This window comes from Salmo trutta, chromosome 10 (assembly GCF_901001165.1).
Source record: "Salmo trutta chromosome 10, fSalTru1.1, whole genome shotgun sequence".
NCBI lineage: Eukaryota > Metazoa > Chordata > Actinopteri > Salmoniformes > Salmonidae > Salmo > Salmo trutta.
The window spans coordinates 8,172,453-8,192,559 of NC_042966.1; the positions used below are offsets into that span (position 1 = coordinate 8,172,453).

A 20,107-nucleotide genomic window follows, 5' to 3' on the forward strand; every position below is an offset into this window, starting at 1 on the left:
AATTATACCTCAGTTGCTTCAACACAGCGCACCCTATCAGTCCTCTAGTGTATATCTAAATCATTGGATGTAGATGGGTAGCCAGGCAACTAGCCCAAAGTAGGCTTTTATCATAATCTCTCCATAGCATTGCTATGTATGTATGTACTGGCTGGTTGGTGTTTTCTCAAATATAGGATCATTAACATTTGGTCGGAAGACACGTGAAACTATTCAGCAATTTAGTTACTGATTTAAAAAGCTGCAATTACTTTGCCTCCATTGCGTAGTATAGCGAACATCTCTTATTTTACGTGGAGATCCAGCAGCTCGCCCGCCAAATTATCATCTGACCTGTGCTGCACCAGGTGTAGATAACCTCCACTGCAGGTAGGCCAAACAGATTGTATCATGTCATATCCAGACATAGCGATTTCTGGGTAACAATGTGTTGTATTGAGCACTAGTAACCTACACATTAGCCTACAGTACAGTGTTTGGTGGAGGGATGTCCACTCAGCAGGCCTATAGTAGGCCTAAACAATGTTGGATAAGACATTCCATCGGAAACATAGAGACATATTTCTACATTTGATGTAGGGTAGCCTATTTACTCTATGAAAATAATCTCTGCAATCTCTGTAGAATTTATTATCCACGTATTTTACTCATGTTATGAGCATGCATTAATCTCAGTTAGCTGAAGAGTAGACCTGAACAATGAAATAGAGTCAACTGTTACCAAAACATCACCAGTTATCTATAGCCTGAGTGTCAGTCTTTCTCTTTTAGCCAAGTCCTTTAGTGTGGTCCAGAAAACAAGGTGTATGTATGACAATAACAAAGGAGTTGGCTAAACCAGATTCTTCCACCCATGCTACCCGGTATCACCATATTAACTGGACTCTAATAGACATTCTTGAGGTTGGTTGGATGCATACAGCCAGAGACTTTGAATAAGCTGATGTGACATATGATTTAACAACCGAAGAACACCATTCAAAGGAAGCTTTAGTCACCTCATGCTCCGCCCCATTTTTGTAAATATGGCTTTGCATTAGATGCACACACGGAAATAGTTTTGGTTTGAGAATAGTAGGGTACAGGTGCTGTGTGAGTGTATGAATGTAGTGTGTGAGTATTCACAGGCTTTCATTTCAAGCAGTGAGCTGTTATAGTATGACAGGGGTCAGGTCTACACAGTTACTATAACCTTTCACTAAAGTATAGCTCTGATTTACCGTATCAAAATTAAAATTGTCTGAAAATTCTTCTGGAACTTTGAGAGAAGGATGGGGACAGTCTCTGATGACATTAGGAGGCTTTTGGAGGGTAATGTTATATATATATACAGTATATATTGTCTGTTTATTTTAAGCAGTGTGATGTAATGTGCTATTATTGTCATAAAGATGTAGTACTCAATCATATACTTAGTGAGCTTTTCGATATCTGACATTCTTACGTATAACTAGAAACATTGCTCATAAGAGCAGTGGTGGAAAAAGTACCAATTTTCATACTTGAGTAAAAGTAAAGATACCTTAAAAGAAAATTACTCAAGTAAAAGTAAATGCCACCCAGCAAAATACTACTTGAGTAAAAGTCTGAAAGTATTTGGTTTTAAATGTACATAAATATCAAAAGTACAAGTATAAATAATTTAAAATGTCTTATATTAAGCAAACCGGAAGACATGATTTTCTTGTTCTTAAAATGTACGGATAGCCAGGGTCACACTGACATAATTTACAAACGAAGTATTTGTGTTTAGTGAGTCTGCCAGATCAGAAGCAGTAGGGATGACCAGGGATGTTCTCTTGATAAGTGTGTGAATTAGACAATTTTCCTGTCCTGCTAAGCATTCAAAATGTAACAAGTACTTTTGGGTGTCAGGGAAAATGTAAGGAGTTAAAAGTACATTACTTTCTTTAGGAATGTAGTGGGGTAAAACGAAAAGTTGTCAAAAATATAAATAGTTAAGTAGATACCCCCAAAAATTACTTAAGTAAAATACTTTTAAGTACTACTTAAGTACTTTACACCACTGCATAAGAGGAGATATTGTATAACATTGCTGCTATATGTAGGCCTACAGAGTGTTTTGAATTGTTAAAACAATGCCTGTTAACATTATGATGTGCTGCAGAATTCAGTGATCTGTGTTAAAACTCATCAAACTGTCTGGATTTATATTACACTATTATCTACAGTGGCACTGTGAACTACTATTCGTGTGCCTTACTGTATTTCACATTCTATGGTCTTTATGACAAAAGAATGTTGCAAGTTCCTTATGGTTAGCCGTCATAGATTTCAATCTGATTCACCCTGTAGTGACAACTGTCAATGTTCCCAAACAGGAATACTGGCATTTGTCAAATTTGCATGTACTAGCAACCAGAGCAACCTGACTTGGCCCTCTGATCAACATTTGCATATGTAAACGCCTTTATGTAATATTACAATTAAAGGAATAAAGAAATCTGAAGTCCAACTTGTTTTTCCTGTGTGAACATGAAAGAGAACATTATTTCTGATATGCTCGTGACTTGGAATACAGTTTGTGATTAAATGTGCCGGTGGAAATTGTAACAGAAAATGGTGTACATTTTCGGAAGAGTTGATGCTCTAGTCTAGGTAATGAGACACAAAATATCTGAATTGGCTACTTAGATTATGATGATCTTTTATATAATGTATTTTTAGGATCGTGATGTACAGATAAAACATCTTTCCTCCTCTTATTAAATGTGTGACTTGCCTGACTTCTCTTTCAGACTGTGAGCTCTTTGTATCAGATATCCTACAGGACGAGAACCTCAGTAAACATGCCAGAGAAACACGGGACGTCCTACTTAATAACTTCAGGGTGGTCCACTCCAGGTATGTGGAAGTGCTGTTCCTCCCAATTGGCCCCCTTTATCTCCCAATAAGAAACTTGTGTCACTTAAATCTTACATTAGATGTTCACATTTCCTGAGGCTTTTTGGATGATAGAAAATATAGATTTTAGAGTCTTGTTTGTAGCTAGGTTTCCATCCAATTGGCGACATATTTTCATATGAATATTCTAAAATCTGTAGAAAGAAAATATCCACATTTTACAACCAGTGGTGTGTTTCCACTAAACGGACTTGTTGAGGATAAAAATCTGTTTGTGATTATGTAGTGCACACCAAATGTACTTTTTAGCTTAAGTTTTCTTGTACCGAAGAAAGTTCAATGTGTTTTCATCGCATTTTCAAATCTACCGATAGTTTTGTCACAAAACCTGTTGCGTTAAATAGCGAATCTACTCTGTATACTCTGGTTTTGGCACGTGTGCTCTAGCCAACAGCTTGCTGATACCGTCAATAGTGTGCATCTGCAGCCCGCAATTCGGGGCATTCTGCATGTGGGCATTCCTGCATCTGCAGGAACGTCCCCCTTCGAGTTATCTCATTGGTTCCTGCATGAACCCCCCCCCCCCCCTTGAAGACCCCATTGGTTCCTGTAACATTTTTTTATGTGGGTCAAAAGGGAAATAATACTTTTATCTGAGTTTTTTTGCCCCCGCCTACCAGAGTCTTCCTTGCTATCTAGTAGGTGCCGGTAGACAGTGTCCTTCGCTCCACCTGCCCTCACCTCAGAACTGAGGGAAAACAGTGCCCGACAGGCAGGGGCGAAGGACACTGTCTACCGGTTGTCCCCACTAGCACAGCAGACGGAAGGCTAGGGTGACACTGTGTACTAGCTAACTTGCTAGTTAGCTAGCACATGGTGTCGCCCCCACCTTCCGCATGCTGTGTACCAGAGTCCTCCTTAGGCCTAGCTGGCTAAGCTAGCAAACAGTGTCCTTCGCTCCCGCCTCCCGAACACCTGCCCTTTGCCGCCATTAACAGAAATACGGGAAAACAGTGGCCGACAGGCGGGGGCGAAGGACACTGTCTACCGGTGTAAGGCTAGCTAGCTACCGTTGTCGCCCCTTCTTCTGTCAGTTTTATCGGCGGCTGGCATCCAACGTTATCGTGCGTTAACACCACCTTCTGTGCTGGAGTCCTAAATTAAATTGACCAACAGAAGTATAAAGTCTTCCACCGCCATTTCTCGCATAATTCATTTTTACCGACACAAAAAGATCCCACCATGACAAACGAGCAAATGACCTGTCCGCGTTTGTAAAACTGAACCTAAATTTCCATCACAACTTTTGTGATTTTTTTTTTATACAGTATGACTTTACTCGCATAAAAACTGTGGATGGAAATGTGGTTTGTGAAACAAAAATATGTGTGAAAGCAAGCACGAGAGGAAATTAATAGATAACTGCAATCTGAGATATCTGCACCAGAAACTAAGCCTTTGACGCTCTACTCTGTGCACGTTGCACTTGTTTGCAAGAGGTTGTCTTGTGGTCTGTGAAGCAGGAAGCCAAAGTAGGGTGTTTGAAGCAATTTAAAGAACTATAAACACCCAGAAAACCTTACAACCTAATTGTGTTATAATTAATTTTCAGTCTAAATTTAACTCATGTCCAACTTTTATTTTGCAGAAATCCTCAGGAGTTTCCTTTCAGATGTAAGTGACTGCATATTTTACATCATAAAACGGTTGAATCCTTACTTGAGGTGTAACTTAGGCCATTTTGTGTGCACTGACATGAATTCAAGCATCTAATACTTTGGCCATAGTATTTTTTTATTTTTATTTAACCTTTATTTAACTAGGCAAGTCAGTTAAGAACAAATTCTTATTTACAATGACGGTCTACCAAAAGGCAAAAGGCCTCCTGCAGGGACGGGGGCCTGGGATTAAAAATAAAAAATAAATACAATATAAATATAGGACAAAACACACATTACAACAAGAGAGACAACACAACAATACATAATATTAGGGCATTTCCTGTTTGCTTTTGAAAGTTCTCCCACTGGCTTCCTGACCCTGATTTTGTGTTGGTGCCTTTCTAGCTGAGTCCAGACAGGAAGACAGTTCAGATGACAACCAGAGCTCAAGTCTAGGCCGCTCGGCCCCCTCAGACGACCTTTCTGTGGCCTCTGACTACCAGGACGAGGGCTCTCCTGAGTGTGAGTAAAGGCTTGGTTTGTGTGTGTGTGTGTGTGTGTGTGTGTGTGTGTGTGTGTGTGTGTTTTTTTCAATGCAACGTGCATATGTGTTTAAGGCCCAGTGCAGTCAAAATTTTTCCTGTGTTTCGAATCATTTTGTACAACAGCTGATGAAACTAACACTGTACAAGTGTGAAACAACGTGATTAGACTTATTTCCTGATAGTTGCTGGTTGAAAATGCAATTTACACAGGACCTTCCAATCAGCAGGTTTTGCATGGGTGGACTTTTGGCTTGCCTGGAGACATCACCAGGCGGTAGAAGTTAATAGACCAATAACAAAGAGAATTTCAAGCCTCTCTGCCAACATCAGCTAGTTTTCAGTTTACTTATCCATCCTATTAGGTCCCTCACTCAGACCACTCCCAGACAGTCCTAGCAAAAATCTTGCTTGAGAAATAGATTTTTGCAGAAAATCTATTTTTGTTTCTTTTTGACAATTTTAATGGGAAAATATTACAGCAAGGTACTTAATTGTTACCCACAAATGATTTGATATCGAGATAAAAACAGCTGCATTGGGCATGTCAAGAGGGTGTTTGCTACATTACATTTGCCATTTGTAAGGGGAACATAAAGTTAAATAAAATAAAACATAGGGACTCTTGCTGTGCACTTTACCTAAATTATGTCAGGACATAAAATGGGTGTCAAGTAACAACATGCCCCCTAGTGGTTGGCTCTGCTGTACGAATGGGGTGTTGGTGGGAACACTAAGGGTGTGGGGATTGTTCACACAGAACTGATAGGTGACCAAGAGCTCTCAGTGGGGAGAGTAGTCTGGAGCCCTCAGTGTATCCAGCCGTGTGTACCGGGGGAGGCAGAGGTGTTAAGTCAGTCTCTCTAAGATCAGCCCACACGAAGTGCGCTCTGTAGCTCAAGGCGAATGAGGTGATTGATTAACCCTTACCCTGCTCTCCATTCCCAACTCAGTTTGAAATACAACACTGTAGCTGAGAAGCCATGTGTGTTCCATCTCTCTTCCCTTTGTCAGTCTTGCTCTCCATCTTCCTTTCTCTCTCTAGCTCTCTATCTGTCTCTCTCTCTGTCTCTCTGTCTTTAGTTGTATGAGACATGGTAGTACTTGACTGGTTATTCAGAAGTGGCACAGTGACTCACCTAGAGCCTTGGGTGCCCCATGCACTCAGTAGGGGGTTATGCCATGACATAGATGATGGGCATCTGTTTCTGTAACTTCCTACGTATAACTTCTCCACTTTGTGAATTTAGGTTATACAGGCCTGTGCCTTTTCCTCCAGGGCAGCTGGAGTTCATAGTTCACTGTCTGTTCACTACCCAGAGTAAATTACAGATATGGCTTTACTCGCTTTGCAGAGCGGTGCATTTCAAAGGAAGAGGGTGTGTGTGAAAATAGTGAAATAATGAGCGAATGGAATCAATGACGTTTTAGAAAGAACATTTATTCATGGTTTAATTACAGAAGCTGGATATGCGGTGTTGGAGTGTAGTGAACTACATGTAGTTCAACTAGTAATTTAACTACGTTTCGCAGTAGCTTGGTGGTAGTTCAACTAAATTCCCATCTGGGTAGTGTTTTCAGTAGTTAATTACTTTTATTTTGCCATGTAGGGGTGTTTACCTAACTATTGGAACAACACAACTTTTTTTTGCAAAAATACAATATGGGTGAAGTAGGCAATCATGTCCTTTCTTTTTCGGCGTCAGACCTTTTTCGGCGTCAGACCTAGTGTAGCTTAACTTCTTTCGGTGTGAAATAATTGGTAGTTTCGTAAAATATACTTTCAGAGTAGATTCCCCGACACTGGATATGCGTCACTGATTTTAGTAGCACGGCCCTTCCAGTGACCCAAACCAGAAAGGCCTATATGAGGTCAACTTTTAACTCAGTAAAAATCCTAAAGGCAATCGCACGTCTGAGCTATCTTTGTTGCAGGTGGTAACAGTTGAATAAGATGAGAAAAAAGAAGAAACCCACACACTGCTCTTGCTAATATCACTGCTCTTTATTAAGCTTTACATATCGGCCTCAATCCCTTCGTCAGAGCTCTTGTGAGTGTTTTTAATTTGCACCCTCAATGCATTGAACGGATGTGGGTGGAGCAATGTCTATGGCCTTGAGGCCGATAGGTAAAGCTTAATAAAGAGCAGTGATACTAGCAACTCAGTAAAAATCCCAAATTGTTCGAATGTATTTAGCCTTATGAGAATAATAAACAATATAATTTCTAAAGATAACCTAGCAAAAAAAGAAACGTCCCTTTCTCAGGACCCTGTCTTTCAAAGATAATTCGTAAAAATCCAAATAACTTCACAGATCTTCATTGTAAAGGGTTTAAACACTGTTTCCCAACCATAAACAATTAATGAACATGCACCTGTGGAACGGTCGTTAAGACACTAACAGCTTACAGACGGTAGGCAATTAAGGTCACAGTTATGAAAACTTAGGACACTAAAGAGGCCTTTCTACTGACTCTGAAAAACACAAAAGAAAGATGCCCAGGGTCCCTGCTCATCTGCGTGAACGTGCCTTAGGCATGCTGCAAGGAGGCATGAAGACTGCAGATGTGGCCAGGGCAATAAATTGCAATGTCCGTACTGTGAGACGCTTAAGACAGCGCTACAGGGAGACAGGACAGACAGCTGATCATCGTTACACGAGCGTTACACCGAGGCCTGTACTCTGGAGCGGGATCGATTTGGAGGTGGAGGTTCCGTCATGGTCTGGGGCGGTGTGTCACAGCATCATCGGACTGAGCTTGTTTTCATTGCAGGCAATCTCAACGCTGTTCGTTACAGGGAAGACCACACCAGATACTGATTGTTACTTTTGATTTTAACCCCCCCTTTGTTCAGGGACACATTATTCAATTTCTTTTAGTCACATGTCTGTGGAACTTGTTCAGTTTATGTCTCAGTTGTTGAATCTTGTTAAGTTTCCTGAAAATAATTGCAGTTGACAGTGAGAGGATGTTTCTTTTTTTGCTGAGTTTACAAGGGATTGAAAGAACTGCAGGAAGGATATATAGGAAAATGGATGTTATGGGTTCAGTTGGTTCCCCTATGTAGAGGAGACCCATGACACTCAGTAGGTATTTGACATGGGAATTTGACTGCCTCTATTTCTCTGCTCCCTAACCTGAGTGTTGAATAAGTGCATTCGATGTAGTCGCCGACACAGCGCCCAGTGTTGTTTCACTAAATGGCCTGGCCTGTTGTCTCCAGTGGACTGGCTGACACCAGATTTGTAATGGCTGACAGGAACAGATGGACCCTCTATTGTTTGCCTCCATGTGTCTGCATGGTAATTTGAACTGCGTTTCACCCGCCGACCACACAGTTGACCTGACCGTGCCTGCAGTCTCACCCCAGCCCGGTTGACAACAGCCCCTATCACCACCCAGCACTCCTCCAGTGTGAGGAGGACTTGGGAAGTAGGAGATGGGGGTCAAAGTACTATGAGTCTTGGCATGCCGTTTTGCAGGGTCAAGTTTACAATCTGTCTTAAAAGAAGTATAGGGATATTGGTTGGCAGCCGAGGCGATGAAAGTATTTGCATCAGACCATTGTATCCGGAGCGGCCAGAGGAGATTGGGTTTTGATACTGTATCTCTGCTTCCGCAACATTTTTGTAGTCATAATGATTATGCTCATATATTGTTATCTCCTATATTTCTTCAGGTGTGTAGAAAAGGTGTGATTATTAATTTAGTAAAACATCTAACAATATGTTTCATAGTGGACATATTTGTTATTGAACGCTTACACGACCTGTTAAAGCTGAAACAGACACCAACTCTCAAACTGACATCTCACCAGATGATTAGTGTCTGTTTATTGATCCCATTGATTGCTATGATCTATTGACCAACATGTCTGAGTGGTGAGAAAGGTCTGTTCGTTAGAAGCAGGGGTAGGCAGGGCTACTGTGTGGTATCAGAGAATGCAGGTAGCCTGGGCCCTTGTGTCTGATGACTGATAGATATCGGAGACAATGGGCAGCAGGCTCCAGCTCTGACAGTGCCAACACTATTTCCTGCATCAATTACGGCCAATAAGAAAAAGGCCAAGATAAACATTTTTGAATTTGAAATAGTCATTTCAGATAAATTGTATCAAATTTTTCTTACATTGGGTCAATATAATGTAAATCTAGAATTTGAATTGCCAAAGAGTGTGCTAACGTAACATTTTTGTGTTTTGATTGGTATAATTTAGTTCGGAAAGAGTTTGCTTTCAATTATATTATGCTATCAGTTATAATTATGCTATTGAGAACAAAATTGCATGGAGGAAAAGGTTAGTGGGTAGTATACAGTATCTAAAGATGCACCTGTCCCAGTCAAAGATAACGCAGGACTAAATAAATAAAGAGATTTGTGGGGTTGGGCTAGACCTTGAATGCCCTCTGTATAATAAGTGGTTTTAGTGGAGGAAGCTGTTAAACCTCAACTTGGATGGAAAATTACTGAGGATAATAGCGGATGATATTGCCACTCCAATTTGCCATATCTTCAATTTAAGCCTACTAGAAAGTGTGTGCCCTCTGGCCTGGAGGGAAACAAAAGTAATTCCGCTACCTAAGAATAGTAAAGCCCCCTTTACTGGCTCAAATAGCTGACCAATCAGCCTGTTACCAACCCTTAGTAAACTTTGGGAAAAAATGGTGCTTGACCAGATGCAATGCTATTTTACAGTAAACAAATTGACAACAGACTTTCAGCACGCTTATAGGGAAGGACATTCAACAAGCACAGCACTTACACAAATTACTGATGATTGGCTGAGAGAAATTGATGATTAAAAGATTGTGGGGGCTATTTTGTTAGACTTCAGTGCGGCTTTTGACATTATTGATCATAGTCTGCTGCTGGAAAAACGTATGTGTTATGGCTTTACACCCCCTGCTATATTGTGGATAAAGAGTTACCTGTCTAACAGAACACAGAGGGTGTTCTTTAATGGAAGCCTCTCCAACATACTCCAAGTAGAGTCAGGAATTCCCCATGGCAGATGTCTAGGCCACCTAACTTTTTTCAATCTTTACTAACGACATGCCACTAGCTTTGAGTAATGACTCAACTCAACACTAGTCAACGACTACAGTGACTGAAATGACTGCAACACTTAACAAAGAGCTGCAGTTAGTTTCAGAATGGGTGGCAAGGAATAAGTTAGTCTTAAATATTTCTAAAACTAAAAGCATTGTATAAGGGACAAATCATTCACTAAACCCTAAACCTCAACTAAATCTTGTAATGAATAATGTGGAAATTGAGCAAATTGAGGTGACTAAACTGCTTGGAGTAACCCTGGATTGTAAACTCTCATGGTCAAAACATATTGATACAACAGTAGCTAAGATGGGGAGAAATCTGTCCATAAAGTGCTGCTCTGCCTAGTTACTGTAACAACACTATCAACAAGGCAGGTCCTACAGGCCCTAGTTTTGTTGCACCTGGATTACTGTTCAGTCGTGTGGTAAGGTGCCACAAAGAGGGATTTAGGAGAATGACAATTGGCTTAGAACAAATGTACACTGGGAGCTAACATTAATAATATGCATGTCAATCTCTCATGGCTCAAAGTGGATGAGTGATTGACTTCATCACTACTTGTTTTTGTAATCTGACAAGCTGAATGCACGAGCTGTCTGTTTTAAACTACTAGCACACAGCTCGGATACCCATGCATACCCCACAAGACATGCCACCAGAGGTCTCTTTACTATCCCCAAGTCCAGAACAGACTATGGGAGGCGCAGAGTATTACATAGAGCCATGACTACATGGAACTCTATTCCACATCAGGTTACTGATGCAAGCAGTAGAATCAGATTTAAAAAACAGATAAAAATACACCTTATGGAACAGCGGGGACTGTGAAGAGACACACACACACACAGGTACAGACACACGCATACGCACACACACGCTAGCACATGCACTCTACACACGTGCACATTGTAATATTGTTGTATGGTGGAATTATACATTTTGTATTGTAGCTATGTAGTGGTGTAATAATGTTATATGATGTACTGTTTTATCTTTTTGTTCATGTGTAATGTAAGTGCCTTAATGTGTTTGGACCCCAGAAAGAGGCAGTAGCTAATGGGGATCCCTAATAAATACAAATACAAAAATACCTCAGATACAGATTACCTTTATTTTAGCTGGTACTTTGCTGACTCTGCTACAGTACTTAGAACTTCTGTGAGAAACAGACCTGGCTCTCCCTGTGAGTGGTCATGTTGTCTATCCACTCAGTGAACTTCTGACCCCTGGCCTCTTGGCTGGTCAATCTGTGACCTGTCAGAACCCAGTAACCTTGTCTAGAATATTGACCTGGCTGCCCATAGTAACTCCACAGATCTACATTTCTTTTGACTTGGAAATACCCACCCTTCAGAAAACATGAGCTGCTGGGAGATTCCTTTTCCAGTGTTCATTGGTGCATGGATTTCAAGCCACTCATGCTACTCATTTGCAGGATGCACAGAACATATTAATGACCATGTTCTTTTTTCCTTTCTCCTTCACTCTCTCCTTTTCCCTCACTCTTCTCCTCTGCTTTAGTCAAGAGACACATTACAAGACTGGAACAGGCTCGGCATGATGCTGGCCCTGCCATCAGGGTTCAAAAGTTCACGCTATTCCCCTGGGGCTACTGTGCTGCTGCAGATGCTGATAGTTTTTTCCTTTCTCCCCCTGCTCCTTTTCTCCCCCTCGCTCTCCTTCTGCGCCCTCTCTCCCTGTTTAGACTATTCATCTCCAACACTCTCACTCTCTCATGCTGCCTGGCAAGAGGAGAGGACTGCTTGAAGGGGGGATTTGGATGTCTTTAACCGAAGGGCATCCATCACTCTTGTCTCCTCGCCCCCATTACAAGCTCTGCCATGTCGTTTTCTGGCACCTTCTGTAAAAAGCTATTTTGTTTCAGCTTTCTCCTTAATTTCCTTTGTTTAATTGTTTTTTTCTGGTGTAAGTCTTTGGTAAAACACACGGAGAAAACAAGGCTGTGAGAATGTCAACGTGTAACAATCTACATTAGGAGTGTCAAACACATTTTGCCCCGGGGGGCCGCATTCGATATTCGACGAGGTCCAGAGGACAGCACTGAAAATGTCTTATATTTCCTCGCCGTCAAAATGTGAAATAAATTGTTCTCTATACATTGTTTTGGAAATGTTTTTTTGCTCCCTGACTGTTTGGTGATTTTTTTTTTTTGCGAGCTGGACACAGTAGAAAAACTGTATGAATGTAGGTCCATAATAATTTCTGCACAGTTTCAATTCGGTTTTAGTCATTTAAAAGTAAATTGAGTGTATTTATTTTTTTTAATGATTTTTTTACTCAAACCCCTGTGGGCTGGACTGGACCCCATCATGGGCCAGATCCGGCCCGCGGGCTGTATGTTTGACACCCCTGGTCTACATAGACAGCATGTAGAGTGGGAAGCCCGGGCTGGGTGGTTCTAATCTCCCCTTTTAGCTTTCAATGACAAATAGCAAAACTATCACATGCGCTAGGTTCACCCAGAGGTTAGGCTTCCCAGGTATCTCCTGCATTCACTCCCTTGCCTCTCCCCCCTCCTGTCTTGCAAATGAGAATTAGATTTTTTTTTCTCCACTTGAATCCATTTCTGGAGATCAATCAAGTTTTGATGCCAAGCCAAGGTGGCCCGCTGATATCTTAGGGTAATAAATGGAGAGTAGAGAGATGTGTTGGCCTGTGCAAAGACAGTGGCACAACAGCTTCCAAGGCCTCTGGGATTCCTTTGTTTAATTGGGGCTTTAATGTAGCACTTTGAGGTCATTAACATGCCCTTGTGGAGTTATTTGAGGACACTGAATTCGATGCATCCCTCTTGTTCATCAGGGATACCTCTGGAGAGCCAATCGCCCTGTGTGTGTCAGCGCGACAGGGTTACCTCTGTGTGGAACCATGTGAGCAGATTGCTTATCTACAATGGAAATGATCTCCAACGATATATTGTAGCCTGTATTGTAGCTTCGCCTTATCTCAGGGAAATAGTGTGGGAACACTGTGTGGAAAATAACACGCTCAATCTTGTAAAAACACAGTAGTTAATATTGTCAAATCGATTCAAATTTTATTTGTCACATCTGCCGAATACAACAGGTGTAGCCTTTACCGTGAAATGCTTACTTACAAGCCCTTAACCAACAATGCAGTTGAAGAAATAGAGTTAAGAAAATATTTACTAAATAAAATAAAAAGTAACACAATGAAATAACAATATCGAGGCTATATACCGAGTCATTGTGCGGGGGTACAGGTTAGTTGAGGTAATTTGTACAGCGAGTAGCAGCAATGTAAAAACAAGGGGGGGGGGGGTCATTGTAAATAGTCCAGGTGGCCATTTGATTAATTGTTCAGCAGTCTTATGGCTTGGGGGTAGAAGCTGTTGAGGAGCCTTTTGGACTTAGACTTGGCGCTCCGGTAACGCTTGCCGTGTGGTAGCAGAGAGAACAGTCTATGACTTGGGTGACTGGAGTCTTTTACAATTTTTTGGGCCTTCCTCTGACACCACCTAGTATATAGGTCCTGGATGTCAGGAAGCTTGGCCCCGGTGATGTACTGGGCTGTACGGACTACCCTCTGTAGCGTCTTACGGTCGGATTAGATTGTTCTACTGATAATAGTCATGCGAGGATTAATCCTGAGTTTGGGAGTTTGTCCTAATGCAGATCTGTCTGTCTTCTTCTGAAAACAAAAACATTGTTAGCAATAGACCTCTCCCCTCTGAATAAACAGCTCATGGAAAATGTGTATATCAATGATTGAAACCACTATGTGATTTCACTACATAATAGGCCTATGTAGATAGATTTGAGTTTGAGTTTATTTTTCATTTTTACAGGGACAGTATTTGCCTCTGTGAAGGCTGCCGGCTCCGGCCCTCCGCCACAGCATTCTTTAACATGGGGCAGTATGGCTTGTATGTAAATTATGTCACAATGTCTGTTTTTTTGTACTTGCAGCCTTAAAGTCTTGGTCCTGTTTAATGAATCAACGTTTCAGTAAAAGTGCCGGTTTTAGCCAGCCGGCTAATTTTCAACCGCAATCCCTGGGCAGGTTATTAAAACAATTACAATAACAATACAGACAATCATAGAGCAGTGAGCACACACAGAGCAACATAGGACAAGCAAGACATAGCACAAAAAGCAACAAGACAAAATCCATAAAAGCAACAAAGTGTTTCCATACCTCACAAGCTACAGACAACATGGAAAGCGGCAATACACAACTCGGGATTATGTTCACAAATCTGATTGGCCTTTAGCCATGTGTTCATGTTTTTTGTGTGAAAGTGTGATAGGTGGTGCAGTTATGTGTGTCTGATGGCAGTGTATTCCAGACATGGGAAGCTCTCAACATTATATTAATATAGTGTTGATCCATAAGTTAAATTGATTATCAAGCAAGTCAAATTATTAAATAACACTCATCAGCAAGCACACCACAATGCAAATAATAATGGGCTAAATCTAATCATAAAGCGAGGCGTATTCTATCCAAATAGCAGATTAATTTATTGGACTTTTGGCACTAAATTACCTCAGTGCCACTGATATTTTAAATTCTTGTTATTTTTGTTGTATGTTTATTATTCTCATAAATGATCAATTATGTTACTACATTAATACATTGATTAAAAATCAAATGCTTTTATTGTTAATTTCGGTAAAGCCCATATAAGTGTCTAATAAATATTGATATTCTATAACCAATAAAAAAATGACAATGTACAAATAATCAGACACATAGGGAGGGTGATCAGTTCCAAAATGCAAAACTTAAATGCTCAATTGAAATGCACAACATTATAAATGCATTTATATTTTCATATAACTGCACATGATTCATGCCACAATGAAAATCGAAAACGGTTAATGGTAAACAGAAAATGGCAGATGATTAACAGAAAATTGGAAATGCAAGGTGAAAAGAAAGTGGCTGTTTTCATTTTCCAACGGCTCTCTTTTCACTTTCACTTTCAAAGTGTATGCAAATGATTTCCTGGAGGCGTGAACCAGAAGAGAAACGCGGCACCACCATGTAGTTAGTTGTACATCCTAGACATGTCACGCTGGCTGTGCATTGATCTTAGACTAGTGTAACCACCGGGGTTTGAATCTGGTGTTTTGTAAACCAGAAGAACATATTAGCCTGCTAAACCAAAGTTGCTCTTCAAAAGGCAAAGTTATTCATCACATGTGGGTTGTGGGTAGTCACCGACCCACTTCTTCCTGGTTAGTAGTTCGCATGATGAGTAACCTTGAATAGTCGCCTGAATAGTTGCATTTGGCTATAGGCTTTGGTTTAGTGGACTAATGTGCTCTTCTGATGTGCAGAAGACTTGTTCAAACCCTGTTTGTTATATTTGTCCTGTGGCTCAGATGGGTCTCTGTGAGGAGGACGAGGTCAAAGGATGGTGAATTGTAACTGCGGTGATTCAGTTACCACACATGTAGGCCTAACCTTGCCTGAGATCTGAAGAGTTGCATTCGCTCCCCGAATCAATGCTAGGCTTCAGCTTCACGTCTATGCTTTTCTGGTTCGCAGGGGACCTGGGTTGGGTTGGTTCGCAGCCTGTGAGTTGGTTACACTAGTTTAAAATCCATGTACAGAAGCCCGGCATGGCTAGGATGTACAAGACGGTGTGGTATTGCTCTCTTGGTTCACGCCTCCAAGAAGCAGTTTGCATACACTTTGAAAGTTAAAATGGAAAATGAAAGAGAAAATGCTTAATTGGGTAGTTGGGAAAGGAAAACAGTCACTTTCAAATTCCCTATGCACATTGCATTTACGATTTTCTGTTTACCATTTCTCATTTTCCTTTTACCATTTTTATTAAACATTTCTGTTTACCATTTTATATTTTAATTGAACCATTTTCTATTTTCATTTTAACTTTGCAATTTTAATTGTGGCACGAATCATTTGCACTAACATGAAAATAGAAATGAATGGATTATTTTCACATTCCTAGTTAGCAATTAAACGTCCACACCAGTAGAAATCGATTTTTTTCGAGCTGAAAGACGATGGCCAGAGCTCAACCATGATGTTGCACAATGATTTAAGTCAATAAGTCATCGTTTTAGTCAAAGTATGATATATTTGGGCTTGAAGTGACAAATCCCGAACTGCCCACTTCATGCAAATGTGTGTAAATGCAGTGTCTTTTCCTATGATGTAAAAAATATTTTCAGCCTACGTTTCGTTTCAGGGCTGGGTTTTATTTGAATGTTACCACCCACAAGCATTGTTTATTAATTAGAAACAGCTGCAAAGTTGTTCCTCTTCACGACTGAGATGAGCCAAACAGCCTTGTGTCCACTTGAGCCATAGAGCATTTAAAAAAATATATATATATAATTTGTAATTTTTCACTTATTTTTTCTGTATATATATATACACTGCTCAAAAAAATAAAGGGAACACTAAAATAACACATCCTAGATCTGAATGAATGAAATAATCTTATTAAATACTTTTATCTTTACATAGTTGAATGTGCTGACAACAAAATCACACAAAAATAATCAATGGAAATCCAATTTATCAACCCATGGAGGTCTGGATTTGGAGTCACACTCAAAATTAAAGTGGAAAACCACACTACAGGCTGATCCAACTTTGATGTAATGTCCTTAAAACAAGTCAAAATGAGGCTCAGTAGTGTGTGTGGCCACCACGTGCCTGTATGACCTCCCTACAACGCCTGGGCATGCTCCTGATGAGGTGGCGGATGGTCTCCTGAGGGATCTCCTCCCAGACCTGGACTAAAGCATCCACCAACTCCTGGACAGTCTGTGGTGCAACGTGGCGTTGGTGGATGGAGCGAGACATGATGTCCCAGATGTGCTCAAATGGGTTCAGGTCTGGGGAACAGGCGGGCCAGTCCATAGCATCAATGCCTTCCTCTTGCAGGAACTGCTGACACACTCCAGCCACATGAGGTCTAGCATTGTCTTGCATTAGGAGGAACCCAGGGCCAACCGCACCAGCATATGGTCTCACAAGGGGTCTGAGGATCTCATCTCGGTACCTAATGGCAGTCAGGCTACCTCTGGCGAGCACATGGAGGGCTGTGCGGCCCCCCAAAGAAATGCCACCCCACACCATGACTGACCCACCGCCAAACCGGTCATGCTGGAGGATGTTGCAGGCAGCAGAAGTTCTCCACGGCGTCTCCAGACTGTCACGTCTGTCACATGTGCTCAGTGTGAACCTGCTTTCATCTGTGAAGAGCACAGGGCGCCAGTGGCGAATTTGCCAATATTGGTGTTCTCTGGCAAATGCCAAACGTCCTGCACGGTGTTGGGCTGTAAGCACAACCCCCACCTGTGGACGTCGGGCCTTCATACCACCCTCATGGAGTCTGTTTCTGACCATTTGAGCAGACACATGCACATTTGTGGCCTGCTGGAGGTCATTTTGCAGGGCTCTGGCAGTGCTCCTCCTGCTCCTCCTTGCACAAAGGCGGAGGTAGCGGTCCTGCTGCTGGGTTGTTGCCCTCCTACGGCCTCCTCCACGTCTCCTGATGTAGTGGCCTGTCTCCTGGTAGCGCCTCCATGCTCTGGACACTATGCTGACAGACACAGCAAACCTTCTTGCCACAGCTCGCATTGATGTGCCATCCTGGATGAGCTGCACTACCTGAGCCACTTGTGTGGGTTGTAGACTCCGTCTCATGCTACCACTAGAGTGAAAGCACCGCCAGCATTCAAAAGTGACCAAAACATCAGCCAGGAAGCATAGGACTGAGATGTGGTCTGTGGTCCCCACCTGCAGAACCACTCCTTTATTGGGGGTGTCTTGCTAATTGCCTATAATTTCCACCTGTTGTCTATTCCATTTGCACAACAGCATGTGAAATGTATTGTCAATCAGTGTTGCTTCCTAAGTGGACAGTTTGATTTCACAGAAGTGTGATTGACTTGGAGTTACATTGTGTTGTTTAAGTGTTCCCTTTATTTTTTTGAGCAGTATATATATATATATATATATATATATATATATATATATATATATATATATATATATATATATATATATATATATATATATATATATGGTGTAATTGCATGACATGATAGCATTTTGCAAAACCTGCTCCCCCGTCGCCCCAAGATGAATGGTTTTGACCACTAACGTTTTGCTTCACTACTTGCTCTACTACTTTGATTGGTGTAGCGTTAGCTAAAAACCACAAGTGTCTATCCAGCTAATGAAAAGGCAGCCGCAAAAGAAAAATCAAGGAACTTATTGTTACATGTCATTTGCGGCATGCATGATCAGGCTAAAATGACTTTGCTCATATTTTTTCACTTCCCCTGTGAGAACCATGAGCGCGGATGACTTGGCTTTACTGCACCTCAGCCAAAACCTGCCAGTAGCTTACCTACCAAAGGTTGCATCATGTCCATTACAATATAGAAAAAAGCATAGCAGCTATCTTTCAATAGTTATCCATATTACCGGAGCCTCATCTTATACTTTCTAACTATTTCTATGGCGGATTCGCAATTTATGGAAGATGGAAAAACTTTGGAGATAACAATAGATGCTGAAGTCAAAGATAGGCAAGTGGTTTCCATCTGTGGGGAAGTTTTCCCTAAATCAATGCTTATGACAATTCCAGCTCCAGAACCAGCCTTAGAGCCAGGTTGCTAATCTTTTGAATATGGTGTAGTTAAAAAAAACAGCAACAACAGATTAGCTAGCTAGATATAGGTTAGTGTGCTAGCTAGCTACACTGACAGCTGTCAGTACCCTATTTGTTGATGTTTATCAACTTCACGTGGAAATTCCCACACCCTATACGTGAAAATGTATAAGTAGTCTCCGTCATTCTTTGGAGGTGGAACCTAACTGTGCATTTCCTCTCTAAGAAAGGTAACTTCCTCTGGGGTGGGTGGTGGGAGTACTTTAAGCATTGCATTTTTGAACTTCACTGATCACCCACCATAACTGCAAGGCAGCAGTATTATAATATGTTTTATTCTGTACAGACTTCCTTCTTTTCACTCTGTCATTTAGGTTAGTATTGTGGAGTAACTACAATGTTGTTGATCCATCCTCATTTTTCTCCTCTCACAGCCATTAAACTCTGTAACTGTTTTAAAGTCACCATTGGCTTCATGGTGAAATCCCTGAGAGGTTTCCTTCTTCTCCGACAACTGATTTAGGAAGGACGCCTGTATCTTTGTAGTGACTGGGTGTATTGATACACCATCCGAAGTGTAATTAATAACTTTACCATGCTCCAAGGGATATTCAATGTCTGCTTTAAAAAAAACAATCCCATCTACCAATGGGTGATCTTTGCGAGGCATTGGAAAACCTCCCTGGTCTTTCTGGTTGAATCGGTGTTTGAAATTCCCTGCGCGACTGAGGGACCTTACAGATTAATTGTATGTGTGGGGTACAGAGATGAGGTAGTCATTCAAAAATCATGTTAAACACTATTATTACACAAAGAGTCCATGCAACTTATTATGTGACTTGTTCAGCACATTTTTACTCCTGAACTTATCTAGGCTTGACATAACAAAGGGGTTGAATACTTATTGACTCAAGACATTTCAGTTTTTCATTTGTAAACATTTCAAAAACATAATTCCACTTTGACATTATGAGGTATTGTGCGTAGTCCAGTGACAAAAACAATCTATATTTAATCCGTTTTAAATTCAGGCTGTAACACAACAAAATGTGGGGAAAAAAATCAAGGGGCTGTATATATGGCTCTGATTTCAACTATGCGGTAAGAATGATTGTGTAGGCAAACATTTACATATTTCTGACAGCGGACAGGTTTTGATTTTCTTATATTTTTCTTACATTTTCCTGCTGCAAATGCTAGAAATATTCCCTCATTCTGACAGTATACAGTATTGGCCTACTACAACAATCTACTTACAAACTGACATGCTACATTCGATATAATATAATAGCCCATTCATTTTGTTTTGAAATATGCTATTGATTTTACTAAA

At 41.0% G+C, this 20,107-nt stretch overlaps 1 protein-coding gene across 1 annotated transcript in view; it reads left to right on the forward strand.

The window, feature by feature from the left end:
• The first annotated feature begins 403 nt into the window (after positions 1-403).
• LOC115201039 (src kinase-associated phosphoprotein 1) overlaps positions 404-20,107 on the forward strand; it is a 49,311-nt gene continuing 29,607 nt past the window's right edge. Inside the window, exons 1-4 of the mRNA XM_029764255.1 lie at positions 404-1,311; positions 2,760-2,865; positions 4,514-4,539; positions 4,932-5,048. Of these exons, the coding sequence (XP_029620115.1) occupies positions 1,272-1,311; positions 2,760-2,865; positions 4,514-4,539; positions 4,932-5,048 (289 nt within the window). The 5' untranslated portion in view covers positions 404-1,271. The remainder of the gene's footprint in view (positions 1,312-2,759; positions 2,866-4,513; positions 4,540-4,931; positions 5,049-20,107) is intronic.